Here is a 26529-nt window from a genome sequence, read left to right on the forward strand (position 1 = left end):
GAATTATTTGTGCGACACTCTTATATGTATGTATAATTAATAGGGACCAACTACACATTTTTTTTTCCACTGAATAAAAACAATCTCAATATTAAAATTAAATTATAAAAAAGATACTGTGATATTTTATTGATGAGAAATGTACATTTATAATTGTATTAAATACAAAAATAAACATGCCATGAATTACTATATATACATATTTTCATAATTATCAAACTTAAAAATATAATATTGTTACCAAAGAAGAAAGCACTATTAAAAAACTCTAAAAGTTCATAATTTGTTAAATTAGTAATTAAATACTGCATTTTGTATAATTTTTAAGCTTTATTCTTTTATTTTTCTTTATTTAATTGAATAGATATTAACATCCAATGTAGCATACAGATTAAATTAACAACCAAAAAAATAAATCTTAACTTTGAAATATATTTTTGTTTCTTTTAAATATCAATCAACTGGATTTTGTACTACTATTAATATGAATTCTTTATCTGGTGCCATCATAATTTTATGTTTTTTGCTACGTATGCGCAAGAAAGTTAAATCATTTGTTGGATTCAAATCACGTACGACAGAACGAGCTTTATCTGACAATTGACTTATCAAACCTGCGTATTGAACTGTTGTCGTATTATCTAATGTTGACTTTATAGGAATACCTAAAACAAATATAATTTTATAAATTTTTGTTTACAACTACAAGTAAATCATGTCAATGATCTCATGTAATACCTTCTGCATTCACCACTATTGTTCCAACTACCCTTTTATGAGACTGAATTTGTTTCATAGTTTCTTCAACCTCTTATAAATTATTTCATCGAAATTTATTAATAAAATTTTTATTTTAAATATTCCAATAACGGAAGCAAATCATATGGAATAAATGCGTTCTTTAATTGTAGGCTGCATATGTGGTGGATGACTGTAAGTCCGACAAAATTCCAATATTCCATGGGAATCTATCAAAATCTATATTGTCATACTTAGCCAATGTATTACACAATATATTATGGTATATATAGGCCAGATGCTTGCAATGACACTGAGCAATAAGATCCTTGCCACTACAATCACAATGATAAAAATGATTAAATAAATTTAAAATAAATTTAAAAAAATATATTATTTTGATACAAAGTGTGTGATGAATAATATTTAATTTTGTATATTAATTATTGGATATATATGTACCTGCAATAAGAAAATGCCAGAAAAATTGTAAAATAGTTCCTATAGCACTGATATTAGATTTATCTTGTTAAGCTAATCGAATGCTGCGATGATAACTAGCCATTGCCCAACCCATGCTCACAAGTGAGCTGATAATGCTACCTGCTTGATGTACAACTGAAAAAAATATAGAAGCTAATTAAGAAAATTATTAAAAATATATGCATACTCATACATAGGCATTTATATAATTGAAATATTATTGAAATAATAGCAAAATATCTGATTTTGTATCACAGACTGTAAACTTGCACATAAATTATTATGACAATAAATTTGCAAATAATAACATTAAAATTGAATGTAAAAATTGAAATTGAAAATATCTAACCCCGCACGCTGTCAATATAGCGGAGGGCAACTATTATTAAAAATATATGCATACTCATACATAGGCATTTATATAATTGAAATATTATTGAAATATTAAGACCATAAATTTGCAAATAATAACATTAAAATTGAATGTAAAAATTGAAATTGAAAATATCTAACCCCGCACGTTGATTGATTGAAAATATCTAACCCCGCACGCTGTCAATATAGCGGAGGGCAACTATCGCCGTCTGTTGTAAAACGTGCGAGATGGACATTTCCAATACATGCATCTATTTATGTGTTGTGTACGTGTGATATATGTGTGCGCATGTGTTGTATACGTGTGAATACGTGTAGCACGATACTACTATGTTTGCGTGGTCGATGATGACAATGATGACGGGGACGTTTCTTAAAAGAAATTTTTCATATTTCGACTTTGCAATTATATATCTCTGCTTACAAATCACGTAGAGCAGAAATAAAGACACTTTTATTATATAATTCAAACTCAATCTATCGATTAAGTCTAGTATAAACTCGATTGCTTCAGCCGTTATTGAGAATTCGAAATATTATAAAGACTCAAATGTCCGACTCGCGTTAAGATACACGGTGTCTCGGCTACGCCCTTAACTGGTCGCGAGACACTACCGTGTCTCTTGATTGCGAGCTGTTCCACGGCTATCGTGTCCTGTAACATATATATATTATATTCAAAGGAGTCGATGAGAAAGAGATATCGGTAGAATATCGGCATCCTTGTCTGACGTGTCTATTGTTCCGCGCGCACGCCGCATTCCAATTCGATTATGTGCTTTGCGCGCGCTATGATAGTGTTCGGCTGTGTTTATATCGCAAGTAAGATATCGGACTTATAGGAAAATTCTGTGAGGCCTAGGGGAAATGTCCCAAGGGATAAATTGATAAAGTATCGTTCTCACGTCCCGCGTTATATCGACATTTACGTGTTATTTGATCTAATTCTTTTCTTTATACACATTATATTATTCAATATTTCAATAATACCGATCCGTAATTGCATAATAATTATTGTTAACCAATCACATATATATGATTGTCTCTGTAATTGTTTTATCATTGTTAAATACATATATTGTTAACTATTTTATTAATCTAACCTCTGTGTTTTAATTAATCAACCCTCCTCTCTAGAAGCTCTGAAACCATATTCGCAAAACGCGCCTCTCTGCCAAATACTGAGCAGGGTGCAGCCGGGAAATTTACGTTTTTTGTTGAAGAAATCTTATACCTTATAAGTATTTGGGCGCCAGGCGGAATCGCGCCTGGCGCCCAATTATTATGCCTTTCAATTTGCTGATACCGTTACATTCATTTCGATTATTACTTCTGGATACTGCAAGATTTAATATATATACCTGGTACCGCCAATCGGGTACTCGTCACCCGATTGTAATTCGGCGTTTTCCTCCTCGGGCTCGGCGTGCTCGAGGGTAGCAAATTAACGTCGCAACCTACAAGGAAAGGTACCCAACTGTCACTCGGATTGTAATGAAACTTGGCACACTTGTAAAACTATGCAAAATAATAGACACGTATTTTTGTATCGGCGGAGAAGCGATTTTAAGGGCAAAAACACCCCCTTGTATGTGTATGCGGGATGATAAAACTTGAAGGTATTATATGGGGTTTTTTAGGGTCGTAGAATTCGAATCTGTCATTATAATTTAAAAATACAAATAGGCTGATTGAATAAGGCGCCCATACTTTGTGAGTAAAAGAAATTTTTTTAATGAAATTGAAATGTCAATGAAAATGGACATTTTTTTAGTTTTCCAGGTTTTGTTAACTTAAAGTTATTAAAAAATTATGAAAATACAAACATTTCGATAATGTATATATATTCGATAATGTATATATAATCATAATCAAAACTCGTTAAAGTATATATACATTATCGAAATGTTTGTATCTTCATAATTTTTTAATAAATTTAATTTAGCAGCCTGTAAAACTAAAAAATGTCTATTTTTATTGACATCTCAATTTCGTTAAAAAAAATTCTTTTACTCACAAAGTATGGGCGCTTTATTTAATCAGCCTATTCGTATTTTTAAATTATGACAGATTCGAATTCTACGACCCTAAAAAACCCCATATAATACCTCCAAGTTTAAAAAAAATCGTTAAAAATGTACTTATAACGTGTAAACAATACCGTATACACATACAAGGGGGTGTTTCTGCCCTTAAAATCGCCTCTCCACCGATACAAAAAAATACTTGTTTACTTGTACGTGTCTATTATTTCGCATAGTTTTAAAAGTATGCCAAGTTTCATTACAATCCGAGAGTGACAGTTGGGTACCTTTCCTTGCTAGTAACAAGTAACAATAGGAGACTTCTTCGCGTCGCGTGCTCCTGCCGGGCGCCGGTTGGCTGATCTTTTACAATTAATATCTTATTAATTATTGCAAAAATCGCAAAATGTTACAAGACTTTTCTATTCAGTGTAACGTTCTTTATCTGCCCAAATGGTGGTTCGCGAATTATCGGACATCCTGTATATAGACTATTAGTTTTAAAAGTAACTAGATAACACAAGCGCGCGCTTCGCGCGCGCCAAAGAAACTTTACTCCGTAAGTGTACATAATTTTAATTTGCCAAATTATTAACATAATTCTAATTCCCGATTTTCTATTATACATATACATAATTTTAATTGGCTGAATTTCTATTACGAACTTAATTTTAATTCAATTTAATTTTAATTTTAATTTTAACCAAATTTTTATTATGCACATAATTTTTATTTTTTATTTTTTATTATGTACATAATTTTAATTCTTAAATTTCTATTATGCACATAATTTTAATTCCCCGTATTTCTATTATGTAAATAACTAAAATTGTACCTAATAGAAATTTGGCCATTAAAATTATGTACATAATAGAAATTCAGCGAATTAAAATTATAAACATAATAGAAATTCAAGAATACAAATTATGTACATAATATAAATCCTAAAAAAATCATAAAAATGAAAAGGTCAGGCCATGTTCAAAAGAAGGTACTCAAAAATTTAAACGATCTAATAATAAATTATCACAAAAAGTAACTGATATATTATTCAAGGTGCCAGTTCAAAGTGAACATACGTAAAGCGTATATTATCTAAATTTAGTAATAATATATTACCATGAAAAGTAACTGTGATATATTATTCAAGGTGCAAGTTCGCATTGAATATACATACATATAAGTAAAACTGATTACAATTTGATTCTAGAAAATAAGTGCGATATGTTATTCTTAGTGCACAAAATATAATAGTCGTTTATAGAGATTTGATTTGAAATTCATACTAGCCCGTACAATGAAAAATAATTGCTCGTAATTCCAGAGTACCAATTTGTTAATGACTCAGAAAAATAACATGGCGGTTACAGCAGCTTTTATAAAGCGCCAGAGCAGCCGATATTTTATTTTGGCGCTTACGGCAACTTTTATACAGCACTAGAACAGTTGATGTTTTAATGTAGCGTTTACGGCAGCCTTTATACAGCGCCATTATTTAATCTGTTCTAAGAACAATATGTATGCCCCTTGTGCTCCTTTGGGCCATTTGTTCTTGAACACTTCCATATCATTAGAGTAATACCATTCCGATTTTGTGTCAGCTCTCAACATACACGTGTAGTGACCACGATTCATTTCTTCACCTTCGTGAAATATAGCGCTTATTACCTTGTATTTTTTTTTATTAATCGTGATATTACTCGTCGGCACGGCGGTAATCCGATTGTTGATAATTTTTTTAGAAGCACCGTTTACAAAAGTATATAAATTGAGATGTATTACTACGACGGATAAAGTTGATTCGATTACGGTTTTCCTTTTCAACACGGTACCCTTACATTCGTTACAATTGCCGTTTATCGTTTCCCATTTAGAAAATTCTACATTAATCAAACTTTGTAGAATGACACCTTTTTTCCTTTTTAATGTCGAATGTATAGGTAATATTAACAAACTACTGCTTTCCAGCTTAGTTACATTGTAATTACATTTGACATTCGAGCAACATGTTACGTGCTTTAATTCGAGTTTTAATACATCATTGATGTCGGAATACGTCGACATTAGAGCCGTAAAAAATTCCGAAACATCTTGTTGTGTTCGTTCTTTGAAGCGTTTTCCGACAGTTCTTCTAACCGTTTGAATGTTGCAATATTTACGTTCACCATACGCGCAGATAGCATCAATCAATGCATTCGATGCTTTATTTTTCAGTATTTGTTGCCTAATACGTACGCAATGAAACGCACATTGTAATATTACATTAGCGTAACACGAAACAGCATCGTTATTGCAAAGGCCATATATTTTCCACGTAACTATACTTTCTGGTTCCTCACAATCATAATTCTGCATATCATCAATGATATTAGGGATATCCCATCGCGACGATCGTACATTTTCACAACCTTTTTCTCGGGCGGATTGATTTGTGGCAGTTCAGATTTGAATATAGATCTCAGTCGATTATATTTTACAATGGCTCTCGAGTTTGCTTTAACTGATGCTGGATTGAAATTTATCAAATGTAGGCCTTCCAATTTACTTACTCGTGACAAACCTACATAGGCTTGACCATCACTGAATACAGTCGTTCCTAAATCCATCATTGCATTGTTACATGTAATTCCTTCGATTATAAATAATTCGACATTCTTTAATTTGTCTCTCAAAGTTTTCAAGACCATGTCTGACAATTGCGTATATTTTGGTGTAGATTCATGACTAACCGGTAGTTGAAACATTCTATGGATTGTCAAGCCATCGATATTGAATGCTACCCGTAGGAGCAGATATGGCAGTCGCTTTTTCCAAATTTATTCTGATCCAATGTTTAATCGTTTCAATTAGAAAACTTTTCCCTGTACCACTTTCGCCACTTACGTACAGTCGCAGAATCTGATTCTTATCTTGTAAAACTTGGCATACTCCATCAAAGACTCTTTTCTGGTGGTCTTTGTTCAATTGCGACATCATTTGCGATAAATCAATCGGGTCGTCAATCTTACCAAAATCTTCCAGATCTTTCATCGCGTTGTCAGCTTCTATCGGATTACAATCCAGTTCATCGTCATCGGATTTGTCTCTGTCTGCTGTTTTCAGATCATTTTCACGCTTCTCGATTAATTCAGCAACGTTCTCAAAAGCTTTCTGTATTTCTTCGAGCCTTTCGTGATATTTCATTGCCTTCGTTAAAACAGACTCTGAATTCTTAAAGGCATCCGTGTAAGTCTCGAATGTACCTTTGAGTTCACTCAAATCTCTCCATGGTTTGAACAGAAGAAGCAGCGAGTAAAAGTATTTTTCGGGCTCAATTTTTATATTAAATCGATAATGGTTAATTAAATAACCCTTTTTTCGTTTTTTTTTTAAATAAACCCGATGCCAGTTTGTAACACTTAACTTCGTCATTATTTGACATCTGTTTCGTAATTTCCCAGAATCTGGCAAAATCGTACAAATTCAATGATTCTAATTCCTGAGGTCTATTTGGATAGTAATCATCAATGAGTGACAAACAGTAAATATTCGTAGAATTTTCATCGAGAGCTTTAATTTCATTAAATGTTTTAACTTTTCTATTTCTCACCTCATTAACATCGATCCATTTGACCATGGTATCATTATCCGTACCGTACAAGGTATTCCCTAATAGTGTATCCGCAGCTTCTAAAGCACCGCATTCTCTGTTATTTAATGAACGCATTGCAAAATTCCACAGTTTTGATGCCAAGGACTTATTCGAATCTATCACTTCAAAGTCTGTATTGCATTTTTCCGACTTTGTCGTGTATTTTGTTAAATATGAGTTTAAAAACTCTGAATTTTCTTTAATAAATTGTATGTCCATATTTCCCTCCCAGACTAATTTGATAGACGAATTATAATCATTTATAAACCTTTCCGACTACTTGCGAGGAAGATCGTACAATCTGCACTTACTGCGTAAATTTTTTCTACCGACTATCGAAGTGATAACGTCTCTTAAAACGAAATTCTCAGTAACTGGCCGAGGAAAATCGAACCGACACTTTCTGTATATATTAGTTTCCGTTTTTTTTCGTACGCATGCAATACGAGTTATGTTTATGATTCTGATCACTTATTACCGTATCGTACAATGTTGGCGAAACATTTTCATTTGGAATTTCACACGTTACGTATTTTTGAATAAACGTAGCAACTTCTTCATCCGGCAATTTTCCTAATACTGGAGCATCTTTTATCCAAATCATACAATGCATGTGCTGGATACTTCTACGTTGATATTCCAGTCGCCAGAAGTAATGAATAACCTTTCCTATTGGATTATCGGACGAACAAATAAAATCAATCATGGCTTTGAATTTTTTGCACATGAATCTAGAAGTACTTACAGGATCGTATGCGATTAGTTCGCTGATGCCTAACTTCTCTTTATCGAGATTCATATCTCGTAAATATTCACCCAAATCGGACCATTTCCATTCACTAGGACTCAAAGTCAAAAACCACGTCGCTGGACCGTAATGCAAAGTCATGCATTTTACATTATTGGACGGTTGTCGCCAAAATTGATCCGTATTTCTCAATTTTGCGAAAATACTCATTAAATTCGATTCTAATTGGTAACCTTTCAATTCGTTCAAGTATCTAGCAGCAGTGTATCTCTCTCGTGGGTTAGTAACAATCATCGTATAATAGATACCACTTTTCAACTGTCGGTAGTTAGCATCATTGAGAAGGAAGAACAGATACTGCAGATTCAACTTGAATCTACTATGTTTCGACATCAATCGTGTTCTAATAAATAAATATTCCGGCAATGCAAAGTTTCTATCTTCTCGTTGTCCATTGACACCATCAGGATATAAATCAGGCAAAACACATGACATCCAGATATTTATAACGATTATCCATTGGAAAATCTTCAATTTTCATCATTTGATAAAGCTTTAATGCAGATTTGTTATCGATTCTTTTCGCGTGTATTGGGTATATTGTATACTGATCGTTAATATCCGAATGTTCAGTGATTTGTGTGAGAAAAGCCGTACGTTTTAAAACGGTTTGATCATTATTATTTTTGTTTTGCTGTACATTGTACAAATTCAACGCTGGTAATTCCTCAACCACCTCATTTATTTCGTTATTGTCGCTTTCCTCATCGACAATCCTATATTCTGTTTCCTGCAACTTATCCTTTAATAGATTATCAGATAACTCTGGAAGACGAATTTTCGAGTAATGAGGATTATTTTCTTTCAACCATTGTAAAGCCTTATACATTTTATTAATATCTACCAAATTTTCCCAAACCACTTTAGATTTCTTGGGTATACCTCGAACGAGAATGTGCAACTCGTGATTCAAATTTATAGAATCTTCCGGAGGACATACCTTATCCAATGTTTCTTGTAAAGGCAGAGGCAAATGAAATGTTCTACCTTTTCCTAAACAGAGTTCGATTATATAAGTTTCTTGATTTAAAATGTGCTATATTTAAATCATTTAATTATTTTTTTCGTTCAAGTACAATTAACAGCAAAAACTGCATATACGTAGGTATGTATTTGACTCTACTGCCATTACTTGAAACAAATACATTATTCGATATTAACAAATTGGAACTCTGGAATTACGAGTAATTATTTTTTATTGTACAGACTAGGTTTAAATTTTTGAGGACCTTCTTTTGAACATGGCTTGACCTTTTCATTTTTATGATTTTTTGGAGATAGGGTGAGAGAGGACGAATGAGGGTAAGAGAAGACGAGATAGGCGAAAGAGGGTGAAAGAGAACGAAAGAGGGTAAGAAAGGACGTACGAGGGTGAAAGAGGTAAGAGAGGGTGAGAAAAGACGAAAAAGGGTGAAAGAGGACGAAAGAGGTCGAAAGAGGGTCAGAGAGAACGAAAGAGGGTGAAAGAGGACGAAAGAGGGTGAAAAAGGACGAAAGAGGATGAAAGAGGACAAAAGAGTGTGAAAGAGGTCGAAAGAGGATGAGAGAGGGCGAAAGAGGGTGAGAAAGAATGAAAGAGGGTGAGAGAGGACGAAAGAGAGTGAAAGAAGGTGAAAGAGGACGAAAGAATGAAAGAGGGTGAGAGAGGACGAAAGAGAGTGAAAGAGGACGAAAGAGGGTGAAAGAGGACGAAAGAGGGTGAGAGGGAATGAAAGAGGGTGAAAGAAGACGAAACAGGGTGAAAGAGGATGAGAGAGAATGAAAGAGGGTGAGGAGAGGACGAAAGAGGGTGAGAGAGAATGAAAGAGGGTGAAAGAGGACGAAAGAGGGTGAAAGAGAGACGAAAGAGGGTGAGAGGGAATGAAAGAGGGTGAAAGAGGACGAAAGAGGGTGAAAGAGGGTGAGAGAGGACGAAAGAGGGTGAGGTAGGACGAAAGAGGGTGAAAGAGGACGAAAGAGGGTGAAAGAGGACGAAAGAGGGTGAAAGAGGACGAAAGGGGGTGAGAGGGAATGATAAAGGGTGAAAGAGGGTGAGAGAGAATGACAGAGAGTGAAAGAGGACGAAAGAGGGTGAGAGAGGGCGAAAGAGGGTGAAAGAGGGTGAGAGAGGACGAAAGAGGGTGAGAGAGGACGAAAGAGGGTGAAAGAGGCGAAAGAGGGGTGGGAGTGGGGTGGGGTGGGGGTGGGATGTGGGAGGGAAAGGGGTGGGTGGAAGTTGAGGGAGGTGTGAGTGAAAGGTGAGAAGAGATTTATACGCGGACAGAGAAGAAGAAGAAGAAGAAGAAGAAGAAGAAGAAGACGACGTTACTTCATTTTTCATGAAAAACGTCACTTTTTGACCGCTTGTATCTCCGGAACGGCTTGACCGATTTTATTTTTTCTTGGCTCAAATTACTCGTGGCGATGCCGCCTTTCAGGTTATATTACGTGCAATTCAAAATTTTTTATATTTTAGTAGTTCTACACCTCCAAAAAATGGACTTTGATGGTGCAGGATAAGGAGACTTGTAGTGTCTTTTAAGGTCTTTTAGGGTTTGAACATGGCCGGAGACACTACCGCGTCTCCTGATTCGACAAATTAAAATTGTAAACATAATAGAATTTCATGAATAAAAATTATGTACTTAATAGAAGTTCGTCGAATTTTTATTTTATACATAAATATTTTTTATTTTTATTATGTATATAATTTTAATTATCCGAATTTCTATTATGTGAATAATTTTAATTCGTTAAATTTTTATTATGTACATAATTTTAATTAACTGAATTTTTATTATGTACATAATTTTAATTTGCCAAATTTCTATTTTCCTTTCTAACTAACAATAAGAAACTGTATAGTCAAAACCACTTAATCACAAAATTAATAAACAATTATCACATTTTAATAATTATTTACACCAAATCATTTAATATACATAATTATTACTATAATAACTTTTTGATATATACAATTGTCAAAATATGAATTTATCGAATTTCCATTATATACATAGAAATTTGGGATTTAATATTATGTACATAAAGTAATTCAATGAATTAAAATTATATACATGGTAGAAATTTAATGATTTAAAATTATGTATACAATAAAAATTCGGTGAATTAAAATTATGTACATAATAAAAATTCGGCGAATTAAAATTATGTATATAATGGAAATTCGCTTACTTACATTCTGTTCTGCTGTCCTCTTGGCAATAGCATTAGGTTGCATGACAGCAAATGTATGAATACGCGCACGAATGTAGAACGAAAAATAATAGACAGCCGCTCAATGTTACGAATATAAACGCACAACGTGAATCGAGACAGCCAATCAGCATCGCAGAAATCTTCAAAACTTCGATAAAAACGAAATTCACCCAGGTAACACGCCTTTTTTCATAAAGGATTATAATATAAATATAAAAGAACGTTTATATTTTTTCCAAAATGTGCGTCATTTCGTGCACATAGCACGGAACAGAATTAAAATTTATAGACATTGCGTGTCATGAACTGAGAAGTTATAGACACAGCCACGTAATTCAATGCCTACATTTTATGAGTAGATGCGTCTTGAATATGAGTTCTTAAATCAAAAGGATAGCAAAGGAAAGACTCTCAGACTGTTTGGCTCAAAGCCGAAGGACTTTTCCCGATTCGTGACCGGGATGTTTATTTTGGACACCTCTGTGCTTTGGGTGTCTATCCCTCGCACCTCCCTCGCAATCGGGTGAACTGAGAAGTCTGGGAGCGGGGTTAAGGCGGGGGTCGATGGCGAGGCATACTTCGGAGGCTCGGTATTATCCCGTTTTCTAATCGCGATCCAAAGCTATCTTCCACAAGGCGCGATTTTTCGAGTGATAGACCAAAAATGTTGAGATTCTTTAAGATTATACCTATATAAAAGTGTTTTAGCATAGACAATCCGAGCAGCAATAAAATCGGGAATGAATTAAAACCGTACAGTTTATTTATTGGCTTCCCGTACCCGCGCTTCTTTGCAATGATCTTTACGATCCAGCTATTCGCACGTTTCCCAACATGTGGCTTATTGCTGGTTCACTTTTGATGGATAAAGGCAAAACATAGATTTTTTCTTGGTATATATATATATGTACTGCAACCGTCTCTCCGTTCTCTCCCTACGCGAGAGAGAGAAGGAGAGAGAGAGAGAGCGCGCAACTTTGTCGTGCCGCTCTCGCGTTCCCTCGATTGCTACTCTCAATAAAAGATTGAGCGCTAGGTACGGTCAGACCGCACCACTCACTAATGTCGCGATAATTAAGCAGTACGCACAACGGCTTAGCCTCGGAAGCTTGGAAAGGACATATTAAGTCAAACATTTGTTAAATATAGTAAAAAAAAAATTTGTATATTTCACATTCGTGATGAGAAGAAAATAATTTGCTGGTATAATATAAAAGTCGAGCTCGAAGGAGATCGCTGATTTCTCAAACTATTAATATCGATACTCTCCTTCCCTCATTATCAGCTCTTTAACGCTATACTCTAACGGACTTCGTCCCTTTTTAACTCTAATCCAGCGATAACAATTTTCAATGTTTATTGACAAAAGACTCGATATAACATCACAACGAATTCACGATTTTACAGCGACTGTCGACTCGTTTCGATGCCCCTCAGAGAGGCGAAGAAATATTCAATTAATTAATTACGCGGCTATCGACGCGAGTCCCGTGCGCATCACTCTAGATTCTCGGTGACTCTAGGTAATTAATGTGCAACGAGCTCATAAGCTCGGTATTGCGAGAAATCTTTATTGACACACGGATCCCGGCCGATTCCGCGCTTACCGTGAGGTCGAGGAGGTGGCCTTACAATTAGTATGTCGCCGCAGGATGGAGGTCGATGCTCCTTGTTCCTCAAGGGACATCGGTTTGTCGAACAGTGATTCTGATTCGGGTCGGTGGTACGTTGGTGGTTATGCCGGGGGAGGGGGTCACAGCGCGCGCCACCCTGGCCCGGTTGCCATGCTTCGTGGCGGCGTTGCGCCCCGCGTCAGGCCCGTGATTGATTCTTGAATTGATTCCTACTTTTCTTGCCGGTCGCGAGTCTTCGACCGCCAACTTCGAATCCTCGGGAGTCGTGATACCGCAGTTCCTTCCTTCGCGTCTTGTACGACCGCCGGATGATCCTTGTTACGGCCTTGCGGTGCCGTGGGGATCGTTCCGAGGTGATCAGTCCCGGACGATTCCTAGGTCCTCTCGAAACGCGATGACGGGCCCCTCAGGGGTAGTCATCCTTGTGGAGGGATGCAGGCGCCTCCCTTATGCGGACTGCTGATGATCGAATCTCCGAGACTGTAAAGATCGTTCCGGCAGTATTTACCCTTATGCAACTCGGTACCTCGTATTACTTTATTATATTGGTTACTCACCGGGCCGAGCGCGCAACCTCCGTTTCCCACGCTCCACGGTCTTTCTTCCTTAGTTCCTCGGGGTCCTCTTCTTCCTAAACAATCTAGTACACCTGGCCCACTACCTCGACTCTCGTTACCAAGTAGTGGCAAGTCGGCGAAGAATCTGCCGCTCGCCCGCAAAATGTTCAAAAATTCGGAGTGCTCTCCGACTCCTCCCGGCCGGGCGCGTCCGCCCTTGTGACGGGCGCAAAAGGCCACGTCACAGTACATACGTATTATAGTGACAACGTGACGAAGATAACGATGACGGTACTAAATAAAAAAATTTTAACATTGAAACTTTGCAAATAAATACTTTCAAAATAGTAAATACACATAAAATATTAATAAAGACACGTTCATTGTATAATTTAAACGCAAGCTATCGATTAATCTCATTAAAAACACTATTGTCCAGCTATTATATGATAACTGGGCCGTTCGCATATATTACATAGTGTTATATCCGTGTTACGTTGCGTCCCTGAATTTGTCTGCATACATCGAGTCTTCTGTGAGATCAATAAATATCGCGTCGTCAAGGCGTTTCTAAGGATTGTTGATCAACAGCTGTCATATTTCGAGTTCGAATACCGCGGCTATCACGAGCAGACGTATTTCGGCTCTTGGTCCAATATTCCCATTTTCCGATATTATATTTATTTTTATTGTTATCTTCTTTCAATAAAGGTCTTTTCTTTCTTTAACCGAACACGATTAATTTACGATGCGCGAGTAAACGGTATTGTGCGACGCGAATCGTAGCGGTTCTTTGTAGAATTAGTTCCGGCGGACGTAACATTTTTGCGGCGGATCTAATAATATGTAATGTTATATAAATGTTATGTTAAAAAATTAGAAAGACTTAACAATACAAGATCAGCAGATTCTATAGCATGGGGGTAAAGAGAGAACTTCGTGGCGGCGCCCACTGGAGGGCGGACTGTCTTCGCCGCAGGAATTGAGGAGCGGTGTTACCGCTGCCTGTGTTTGGAGCACGAGTGGCGATAAATAAACTGTACGGTTTTAAACTCACTCCCGGCCAAGAGCGACCGCTGCGGCGTTCCTGGCCACAGGGCAATTGGGTGGCTGGGGGGAGGGTCTTTGTTGTCCGCTACGCGCGGATCTCTCAGGTAGTCCGAGTACCTGCTTGGGGGGCTAAGATGTGTAAACACCCTGCTCCCCAAGCGGAAGAGCTCGACCGGGGGCTCGGAGGCGTTTCCTCGACCAAGAGACCGCGAGGTACGAAAGGGTTCCCTCGATCTCGTGAAAGGGATTCGAGGGACAAGGGGGATACAGTCAGGTGGATAGGCCCGACGGCTCTTGCCCCCGCTCGGCCAAAGCTTTCTCTCTGGAGATGGTTTCGACGATGTCCCTAAGTCGAGTGTCAAATTCTATAAAAGAGAGTACCCCGACCACAGGAACATGGGTAATCATAGGGGGTCAAGTACAACTTCCTATAGCACGTGCCCCTCTCCTCCCACGAGGGAATACGGCAGGCGGCGGCCTTTTTACTGGCGCCACTAGGTGCCGGGGGGGAGGGCACTACTGACGTAGAAGCGATTTCTCCCCTTCTAGGAGGGATCGCTTGGTAAGGGTTTCCGGTATGAATGCCGAATCCTTACTCCGGAGGCGGGGGATGGCAGCTCAAGTGGGAATTTTCGAACCGTGACCCCGCCCCCAATTTGGGGGAGCGCGACGTGAGAGTGATATTACCAAAGTTTCACCAACACAATCTGCTAAACGTACTAAACGTTGAAGTACTTTTATGGTGGCAAATTATCTCAGGTATTCTTGTGTTCAAAGCATCTAAAATATTTTTTTCAATAATAATACAAATATTTTTTTTACATCGCAAATTAATTCATATAAAATTTATTTTTGATATAATGAGTATTTAATATTCTAGATATAATGAATTGAGGAACAGGTAATATTTTAGGGCTACCGTTTTCCAACATATCCGATATTCTTTGTTCCATCAGAAACTTATATAGTTGTTCTGTTTCTGTTAATCCATCAAAATACATTGGCAAACAATAATGAAAATTCAAGTTTTTTATATCTACTTTTCAAATAATTTTCTGACCATAGCCATCATTTTCCAAGGAAATGGGAAAAACTTCGCGCTTGTAGAACTTTCGGAAAATCGACGATTTTTGTACAATCCGCATAGTGGTGGTTTTGGAAGAACCCAGTGAGAAATGATGATTGAATCGACGTCGATTTGTTGTCGAATTGATGTTAAATTCGTCGAATCGATGACGATTCGACCAATCATTTCTCACTGGGAATGGTATTTTCCTGCATCAAAATTGACATCGTATTATCGCATATTACGTTCAGCTTTATACAGAAGGCCTTAACTAAAAAAAGGTATACAAAGCATACCATTAGATGCAGGACAACAAACTAAATTGAAAAGTCCTTAGCCATTTTTTCATCTGAGCTTTATTTTTGACGCTATAAATTGTTAAAGTTTGCTAAATAGCGCGTGACTACAACAAAAAACAGTGTAGATGCCGCCTTAGTAAGTGTACTAAGGTCTACTAGGTAGGAGCCGCGGGCTCGGAGAGCATCAAGACTCGAGAGGCACCGCCTTAGTAGGTCTTACTAGTACGCCTAGGAAGTCGATGTCTAGACTGTTTTTTGTTATAGCCACGCGCTATTTGATAAACTTTAACAATTTATAGCGTCAAAAAAGCTCAGATTAAAAAATGACTCGGGATTTTTTAATTTAGTTTGTTGTTTTGCACCTGATAAAATGCTTCGTGCACCTTTTTATTTACACCGTGTATATCTCATCACTTCTCATTATGCGCGTCACCTGCAGAGCTTGTATAGTGAAAACAGGAACGACTCGTGGCCTCTTCTTTTTGTATCTTGGTATATTTTTTTGAATTTCCGACCAAAATTCCTTTTTGTTTATCATCTCAATTATCACTTTGTTTCTCGATATTCAAAATTACACATTTAACATTTCATTTTTACTAAACAACAATGTTATGTTGTTTTATAATAACTAGAGAACACAAGCGCGCGCCATTATCTGGTTTTATTTAATAATTTCTTCAATTTTACTTAATTTTATTTTAAAGAACAGTCAAATTGTTAACCTTCGCGATGACAATCGCTCAATGTTACGAATATAACACAAATCAAAAGCCAATTAGCATCATGGGAGAAGCAACTACACTTCGAGACTTTCGAGAATCGACTTAACATGTCTTTTTTAAAAATGGAGAATAGTTCAAAAGTTATGTCTAATACCTTACTATATACACACAAAAGTAAAATATTTGTTTGTATACACACATGTATAATAATAGTAATATACATAAATATATTATATAATAATAATAATAGGTTTTACTTTATCATAAAACGCATAAAGATGCGCAAAATACCTCTCTTGGTTTTGCAAATGCATATGTTCAGAGAAAACTGCAATTACTAATACTAATTATAACTAAAGAATAATAAAATATATAATAAGATATATACCATTTTATTTATCACGCGCACCAATTCATTGAAGTTTTCGACCTTTGCAACATATTCCTCGAAGAAGTGTTCAATTACGGTATTCATTGAAACAATAACTGCATCGCGATCTACCTTATAAATGACACAGTCAAAGCGTAATCGTAATTCTTCTAAATAGTTACTTAAAGGTCGATACGATTCTTGCAGAACCACATTTAAACGTTGATGAGTCTTATCCAGATACCAACTAGGTAGTGAGATAAATATGTTGTTGTCATTTATAGCTGTATCAAAATCTGCCAAGCTTTTTTCTCTTTCTTGTCTTCGTTTTCCTTTAAGTTTGACCCATGATTCCAACGGCGGTAAGTGACAAGCAATATTGGCGATTTTATCTACGAGGTTATGAAATGCGCTGTAAAGCTCTTTCAATTGTGGACTCACGAACAGATCATTGTTTTCACATCTTAACTCGAGCTGTGTATTAAATTTTATAGATAAATTTAATTATTAATATTTAAATTATAAAAAAGTTAATAATTATATATAATTTGTAACAGCTCTTTAAAAATTAATATACATATAAAAGGCAATAAGAGCTAATTAAGTTCTTTCATTAATATTTATTTGTGGAAAAAGATTTATAACATAAAATATTAGACAGAAATAAATTCGAACGTTTCAGTTGCCTTTTTCAACCTTCTTCAGCGCATTATTTAAAATTAAAGATTAATAGAAATTAACAATCAATTATTCATAACTGTCAATATAATAAAATTATACAAAAACACAGTTATTCGCATAAAACTACTTCAAGCTATTTTTTTAAAAAAACGAAATGAACGCATTTTTAAAGCATGAGCATTTTTATATATTCTATTCCTCGAATTGTCATTTTATGTAATTGTCGCGAAACAGATCTCTCGCTAACTGTTTGGTTAGAAAGTCGGTTGCGAATCTCGATAACAGCAATTGTTAATATGTCTATAAAATCATTGTATACGAAAAATTAACATTGAAAGATAAGTAAATTAATAAAAATAGACTTACAATTAAATCGAGTAAGATATTATATTGTGACGTGAAAGCTTTCAGATGTTGATTGCTCGAGGTTACAATAACGAATGATTTTTATCTCTCAGAGAAACGACCATACATACGGAGAAAATAGTTAGTTGTTTATTCACAAAGAAAATTTAGAGTTAGTAATCAAAATATTACTCGAAAATAACTATCCTCTGAATATTCTTACAGAATATTTTTACAAACAAAAATGACCAAAATTTAAAGGTCTCGTATTTCTGCATCCCATTCTTACCAACACTCACTGAACAATATAGAAACATCATTAAAGATATCACTGACCATAGTTTAAAACATAATCATGAATTTAGTTGGAACGATGTAGAAATACTTGACAAAGAATCACAATATAACAAAAGATTGATTTCAGAGATAATATTCATAAAAAGGCAAAATAACAGTCTTAATTTAAAAACAGATATTGATAGCTTGCCACTAATTTATGACGATATAATACATAGACTACCTAAGATATGAAAGTTAAAAAACATAAACAACTAACTATTTTCTCCGTTGTGTGGTCGTTTCTCTGAGAGATAAAAATCATTCGTTATTGTAACCTCGAGCAATCAACATCTGAAAGCTTTCACGTCACAATATAATATCTTACTTGATTTAATTGTAAGTCTATTTTTATTAATTTACTTATCTTTCAATGTTAATTTTTCGTATACAATGATTTTATAGACATATTAATAATTGCTGTTATCGAGATTCGCAACCGACCTTCTAACCAAACAGCGAGAGATCTGTTTCGCGACAATTACATAGAATGACGATTCGAGGAATAGAATATATAAAAATGCTTATGCTTTAAAAATGCGTTGATTTCGTTTTTTTAAAAAAATACGAGGTGTGTTCAAAAAGTATCGCGAATTTTGAATTTCCGCGGGTTACGTATATTCGATTTTCGATTTTTTTGTGGCGTTATGCTGGTACTCATGTTTCTCATTTATGCCGACAAGTACGGCCATTTTGAATGTTCAGTTAATTTTTGACAGCTGCTTTGCTTGCACGTGTTTTGGCTCGTCTTCGATTTTTGCCTATTCCAAAAAATGGATCAAAGAATCTGTATCAAATTTTGTGTGAAAAACAAAATTAAGTGCGCGGACGCATTCCGAATGTTGACTGTGGCATATGGTGAAGCTACCTTGGACCGAAGCAACGTTTATCGGTGGTACAAAATGTTTTCCGAGGGCCGAGAAGATGTGAACGACGAAGAGCGTGCCGGACGCCCGAGCACGTCAACAACAGACGAAAACATTGATGAAGTGAAGAAAATAGTATTGGTCAATCGTCGAATCACCGTTAGAGAAGTTGCTGAGGACCTAAACATATCGATTGGCTCGTGCCATTCGATTTTTACCAATGATTTGGGCATGACACGGGTCGCCGCGAAATTCGTACCAAAAAATCGTTGCTTGTGCGCGAATTTTTGGCCAAAAACAACACACTAATAATGCCGCAGCCACCGTATTCCCCAGATCTGGCCCCCTGTGACTTTTTCTTGTTCCCGAAACTGAAGAGGCCCATGAAAGGACGACGCTACGCTACGATTGAGGAGATAAAGACGGCATCGAAGGAGGAGCTGAACAAGATCACAAAAAATGATTTTTTGAAGTGCTTCGAGGATTGGAAAAAACGTTGGCACAAGTGTATAATATCTGGTGGGGATTACTTTGAAGGGGACAAAATAGATATTCATGAATAAATAAATAATTTTTGAAAAAACACAAAATTCGCGATACTTTTTGAACACACCTCGTAGCTTGACGTAGTTATGCGAATAACTGTGTTTCTGTATAATTTTATTATATTGACAGTTATGAATAATTGATTGTTAATTTCTATTCATCTTTAATTTTAAATGATGCGCTGAAGAAGGTTGAAAAAGGCAACCGAAACGTTCGAATTTATTTCTGTCTAATATTTTTGTTATAAATCTTTTTCCACAAATAAATATTAATGAAAGAACTTAATTAGCTCTTATTGCCTTTTATATGTATATTAATAATTATATTTTTTAATTACTTAAAGTTAATATCATACTTTACTAACAATAAGTTTAACTATACTTAAATTTGCATTAAAAAATTAAATATAATAATACAATATATATACAAGGTGTGTAAATCAATTATCTCCAAAAACTTTTAAAATGTTTTAATCCCTTGAGTGTCAGGTAAGAAAACGCTTGTGTGTCAAGGATGCTATCAATGACATAAACTTAGAAATATAAAGTAAGTCAATAATTCCCAAATTATTAATCCTAATTATCAGAATAAGAGAGTAGAAATAATTGATCAAAACTAGGTAATATTTCATTTATTAAATTCACAAAATGCTTAAACGACATGTACAACAAAATTATAAAGGTCGTGTAAATCTGCTTATTAAAAATATATTATAACTTGACGATCCTTCGGCGTGACATGTTGACTATTTTTCGTACTTTCAATAGTTGTGGTCAATTATTTCTACTCTCCTATAAAGTGAGTCACTTTTTCGGGGTTTTGTGTGATGCCGATTAGAAATCCAAGGTCAGAATTTCAAAATTCAAAGTTGCAGATAATAACCTCAAACATTTTTTCAATTCTCTGTATTGCTAATTATCAGTTTAATTTTAGATTGTCAGTATGAAAAAATGTTTTATCTGTACATTAAAACGGTATTTAAAAAATAAAATAATTTTTAAACTATACTAACTTTGAAGAATTATTATCCGCCATATTGGATTCGCAATCTTTAATTTCTAAAATCCGATATTAAATTTATAATCAGCGACCTCAAAAACATTAAAGTATGCATTATCAGTTCAATTGCTGCACAGCAAACGTGATTTATTGGCGTTATAAAATATACGGATTTTTCCATCATGAAGCACTTTTGGCCAGTTTTATTTGGGCGGATTTTTTCGTCATTGACACTCAAGAGTTTAAGGGGATGCTGGAATGACGACCGAACTCCGATAAGTTAGCACCACACATATCTAAACAGCAGAACTTTTATATTAAACAATTATTTTTTTGACCCGATAAAAAAGTTGATAAAGAAATTTTAGTTTTTTAATTTTTTTCTTGTTCCTAACATAAAATCGGTAGATTCACACTTTGTTTCTGTACGTACTTTAATTGTGGAAAAGCATTTATTATTTTATTAAACTAATAAAAAGTTTACGGTGCAGAAAGATCTATAATCATCCGATCGATAAAACAGACATCTGGCATCCCCTTAATTGTACAACAAAAATGTTTCAAATGTTCAATAAGGTAAAACATGTCTATCTAAGATTTTATTATATGCAATACAAATCTTTTTTATAAAAAATTGAATAAATTGACTTAATTTATGCAAAATTGAATAACAAAATTAATAATAAAATATATACCTCCTTCATCTCGGCCAATAGACAAACGCGATGTTATTGCGAAAATTAAGAAAGAAAATTTGGAAACTAAGGAATTTGTATTTTATGGTTAGGATCTCAGAAATTCTCCTTGTTCCTCTCTTAACTTCCGCTGTAAAGAAATAGGCGAGAAAAATATTGGTCCGAGAGTCGGCTGAATTGGGAAACAAATCCGAGACCTTCCGCTTGCCGGGCGAATGCTCTTCCAACTAACAATGAGCTATTCAGACACTTACGAAACAATATTTCTCTCAATGTTTTTACCCCCAAAGCGTCGTAATTAGGCCCAGACGCGACGAAACAATAATAAGAATAGAAAGAAATAGAAGGGAAGGAAAGAGGGAGAGAGAGAGAGGGAGTAACAGAGAAAGAGGGGACAGAAGGAAAGAGAGGGGAGAGAGAAAGGGGGAGGGAAGGAGGCTGAAGGGAGGAGTGAAAGAGAGGGAGGGAAGAAAGAGGGGGTTTAGGGAGGAAACAAGATAGGACGAGGGAGGGATTGAGAGACGCTTGTTATGGTTAGTCGGTGGCAGAATAAAACGGAGAGAAAGGGAGAGAGGGAGGAAAAAAGGTAGGAGAGAAGAGAAGACTTGGAAGAAGGGGGGTAGAGAATAGGAAAGATGTTTTTACTTGATTTGTTGAAGAAAGGAAAGGATAAACGAGGACGGGTAAAAGAGACAAATGGATAAAGGAGATAGGAAAGAAGAAATGGAGGAGAATACTTAGAAACGAAGAACATTGAATGTAACAGACTTAGTTGGTTGTGAGTTTACATACGGCCAGAAGAATAAATAGTATTGATTGAATGTTTGTGAAAGGTTCGGAAACTCGTGGGATTTTAGTTCTATAATTATATTATTACTACAATTAGATTTATTTTTTAAAATTACAACTTTTATATATATATATATACAGGGTGTCACTTAATTGGCGCCCACTATTTACATAGCAATATTCCTCGTGGAAAACTGAGTCAAAAAGTCCTGAGTCTTTCTATCTACAATGTATAATAATTTTCATTATTAACGATCGAAAAAAACAAAGGCGCGTGCAAAAGAATAGCGCCTTGCCATAAGCATAGTGCGCTTACGCAAACCGCCACACGCGCGGTTTACCATTATTAGTAATAATGATTAGTGTTATTATGGCTTAACATTATTAGTAATTACGGCTTTATTATACATTATAAAAAAATGGCTATATATATAATATAACTTTTTACTTCATTTGTAAAGAAATAGTATAAATTTGAATAAGAAAATACATACCATTTTATATAACTGACAAAACCAAGGTCATTATTTAACATTTTGCAAAATCGCCACACGGCATAAAAAACTAGATGCTTCAAGCTAAATTTTGGTACCTTGGAAGTTAAATTTACTTCAATACATTTTTGGGCGAAGGTGTAGCCGATTTGATGTGGAATGACCCATATATATATAATATATATTGTGACATGACATTTTTTTTCTGTCCATCACAAGGACCAATGGCCCGACTGAGAAAGCGGGAAATTCGGGGTCTGCGTCACAATCGAGAGAAAGCGCCCTGTTAAAATTTTTGTGTAAGAAATGCGGCGTTCGCACCCATTCCGCGTTTTTTTTCTATTTTGTTTACGTGTCTCGACCGGAAAGAATGAAGAGAGAAGAAAAGGACTACAGATTGAGCAGAGGATACCAATCCCGGATCACGTCCGGTAATTATATTCGCATGCAAAGATTTTCTTAACTGGTCCTCACACCAAGAACCCCGATACCGCCGTTAAATACACCCTCTTCCGCAGGTACGCCGAAGACATTAAGGGGATGGCCACTCTCTCGCATGAGAGAGCCCTGAGGACGAAAATAGTGGGAGACACACTACCTCTAGCCCGACCTCTTCTGCTGCAAAAACAACGATCGATCAATCAATCGATCAAGAGGATTTCGGAGGAAACGCAGAGACCGGAAAGCCAGGAAGTACCTCAGTGAAAATTGACAAGAAGAAACACCGGAGAGAAGTGCGGAAGAATCGGAGGAACGGCGAGAGAATCAAATTAACGATCAAATTCGCGGGGCCCCGCGGGACGCCCGGCAGCCCTGCCAGGATAAGGACCGCCTCACGTGGAAAATGACGAATTTATTATCGGCGTGATTCCGGCAGGCCTGTCGCTCATCACTGTCTGGCGGAACGTAGTGAGAGACGGAGGTCCCTGATCCCGGATGCCAAAGCAGAGCAGGAAACGAAGATACTAGTGAGACAAACGGACCTATTTGTAAAGCCGTTGATTTCACATGTCTAATTCGGAAGAGACACGTTTGTAACGTTTGTGATAGTCGGATAATTATTATTTTTTTTTAGAGTTTATGAGAAGTTAAGAGTGTTGCGCGTATAATCCTTGTCTCGGCGCTTGCGTGCTCTCTCTCGCGAATAAATTAAGAGTGGCTCCCTCTCCCGCGAATACGCCGATAGTCATAACGAAATTTTTGTACTTTCGTCGTAACATAAATACCTTGCATGTCGTAATTTGATTGTTTGTAGTCACGTAGAGTCTAGTAAGCGTAGTGTATAAACTACGGTATAGTTGCGTATTGAGTCATTGTATTTTTTTGCGTACGAATAATTCTTTTTCGCGTGTACGATTGTCCGGCATTTTAGAGTGCGTTATTTGTTTTGTATTCTGTTTTCCGGGATTGTAACAGTGCGGACTACGTAGATTTCTTAGTGCTGGTATCGCGGGAATTAATTGTTTTCGCACGGACCTTATTAAGCCTCGTGCATTAAAATTATTCGCCACGCATAAGGACAAATTACACCCATGTGCCGCGTGAAACCTGATATCTCTACGTCGGGTCGTGGCAAAGTCGCAGAACCAAAACACCGCGCCGCGTATCAATATTATTTTTGCAGTACATTTGCCGTACTCTTATATTGTAACGTTTCCATTTTCTTTATATTTTCTTTGTCATATATTATTATGGTCTTTATGCTATCCGCTCGCGGATCTGAACTATTATATCATGTGTAAACTTTTGTTTTTTTTGTTAACTCCATATTACTTGATCAACTATTATTTTTTGTCTTTCAACGTATGGATAATATACTCTCTTTACTATTTAACCGAACGATTGTTCAATAGCCACTCTCGAATACACTTCTCTCTCCCGTTCAAACTCCTCCCTCTATCCCTTGACGCTCTGAGTGAGTTGAGTATTGCCGTCGCGAAAAACTTTGGAATATTTGAATGAATAATTGAGATTATTAACTTTGTTAATGTTTTGCGTGGCGCGAATCCCGCGCCTGGCGTCCAAGACAACAAGAAAGATTGTATTTTCGTGAATTTCCTGTTTTCCGCGCCGAAGGTGTGCCGTAGACCAATGAGATCGGCCCTACATTTTTGGTGGATTATTTTCTTCGATTTTATAAAGAATATACGATTACAAATTGGCGCCCAACGTGGAGCTCACAAAGAAAAATTTTATTCTCACGGGAAGTTCGGTCTCGAGATTGGCTATTTTTCGATAATTATTGTATATAAGATATATTTTTTTTGAAATTTATATTATGCGATTCTGATGCTTTATGAATTTTATATATATTTTTTGAAATTTATATGTTGCCATAATTCATCTGTGATCATTTTTTTTGCAATTTACATGTTTGAAAACATATTTTTTGCCATAATTATGCTCTGAAAATTTTGCATTTTGAGAAATTTGTATTATTTTTTTAAATTTATATTTTTCGATTTCCATAGGTTTATATATTTTTGAATTCTTTTTTTGGGCTAAACTTTTTTGAAGAAATTATATTTCGAGAATAATTTTTTTTATTTTTTTCCTTTTTTTCGAGGCCTATAATTTTCTGTGACAAATATATTTTTTTTGTTGAACTTTAAACTCGGAAACATATATATTTGAAAATATTTATTTACATTTGAAGAAACGTATATTTCTTTTATTATAATTATTTAGACTTATAATTATGAGAAATTTTCTCTTTTTCGGAAGTACATTTTGCAAGATTGATACTCGACAGAATTTTTTTCTATTGGAGGAAATAAATATTTACTGACAATGAGATCTCATATAATATTGCATGAGATTTTTATTACGAGAGTTAAAGTGTTTCAGTGATTAGTACTTTAAGAGATTTATATTTTGTGTGAAAATATCCTTTGAATTACGTTGCGAATTATATACTACTGCTCTACTTATGTCTGTTTTGTGATCGCTACACTTGTGCTTATGCTTTCTAGTCTTACTCATGATACTTCAGATTCGAGTTTCAGTTACCTTACAATAATGTTAACACTTACAATTACTGCGCTTGAAACTATAAGTGGCATTTACCCACATTTTAAGATTGCCGTTTACGATTTTGCGCTCTTCAGTGAAAAGTTTAAGCGAACTTGCACCAATATTAACCGCTTATACGATTTGTGCGCTAATATTGTAAATTATTAATTGTTTCACGTTTTAATTTTCTTTTGAGTGTGACTTGAATTTTTTGTGGATATTTCTGTGGGCACAAATTCCTCAGATTATTTGGCTTGAGGATTAACAGTGTAGCATATATTTCGCTTGCTATTGATATTGCCTGTTTTTGATTCTTATATGTTATTAATCCACTTTCTTTCAGGGATATTGATATTGTATATTTGTATTGTATTTGCTTTCCCTTTATATTGTGTTGCTTTCGGATCACGGACGGTGGAATTTTATTAACGAACGCGTGTTATTAACGGTTTTTCGGTGTGCCTTCAATAAATATTAGGCATTGCGACCGCTACGCTGGTATTTCGCGTCAACCTTGCGAGATTATTCGAGCCTATTTTCTTATAATTTTTTTGCTTTCTCGCTTAATATCGAGATTCGTGAGTGTAGGGTCTCGTTCGCAAATTGATTATTGAAAACACGCGATATTTATTAATTGATTTTCGTCGAGTGATTTCGTCTGGAGGAATTCAACTGTCTAACCCCTTACCCGCGTTTAGAAAATTCGGAACAATGAGTTTAGGAAACGAAAAAGGGTGCGAGTGGATTTTTACCCTCACCGCCGATCAGTTACGTGAAGAATTAGAAAGCGCGGCCGTAAAAACGAGGGTAT

The 26529-nt window shown here is 35.6% G+C and overlaps 2 protein-coding genes and 1 pseudogene across 2 annotated transcripts in view; all 3 read right to left on the reverse strand.

Annotated features, from left to right (window-relative positions):
• Positions 1–26529, reverse strand: part of LOC114944746 (dynein axonemal heavy chain 12-like) — a 148420-nt gene that overhangs the window by 95134 nt on the left and 26757 nt on the right. Inside the window, exon 5 of the mRNA XM_085481870.1 lies at positions 16974–17429. Within this exon, the coding sequence (XP_085337996.1) occupies positions 16974–17429 (456 nt within the window). The remainder of the gene's footprint in view (positions 1–16973; positions 17430–26529) is intronic.
• Positions 312–2208, reverse strand: LOC146723484 (dynein light chain roadblock-type 2-like). The gene is made up of 4 exons (XM_085481873.1): positions 1735–2208; positions 1201–1356; positions 739–1073; positions 312–665 (listed from the first exon to the last, which is right to left on the reverse strand). Exons 3-4 carry the CDS (start codon positions 794–796, stop codon positions 454–456), a joined length of 270 nt encoding a protein of 89 aa, XP_085337999.1. The 5' UTR covers positions 797–1073; positions 1201–1356; positions 1735–2208; the 3' UTR covers positions 312–453.
• On the reverse strand, positions 13308–16401 carry LOC146723485 (uncharacterized; annotated as a pseudogene).

This window comes from Nylanderia fulva, unplaced genomic scaffold, assembly GCF_048542155.1.
Source record: "Nylanderia fulva isolate GAGA-0341 unplaced genomic scaffold, ASM4854215v1 Scaffold193, whole genome shotgun sequence".
NCBI lineage: Eukaryota > Metazoa > Arthropoda > Insecta > Hymenoptera > Formicidae > Nylanderia > Nylanderia fulva.

Bases quoted from the DNA above. Each gene is read 5' to 3' on its own strand.
- LOC146723484 (XM_085481873.1), bottom strand. From the start codon at position 796: ATGAAACAAATTCAGTCTCATAAAAGGGTAGTTGGAACAATAGTGGTG. The intron at 666-738 runs GTATTACATGAG...TATTTGTTTTAG, and splicing joins AATAGTGGTGAATGCAGAAG to GTATTCCTATAAAGTCAACA.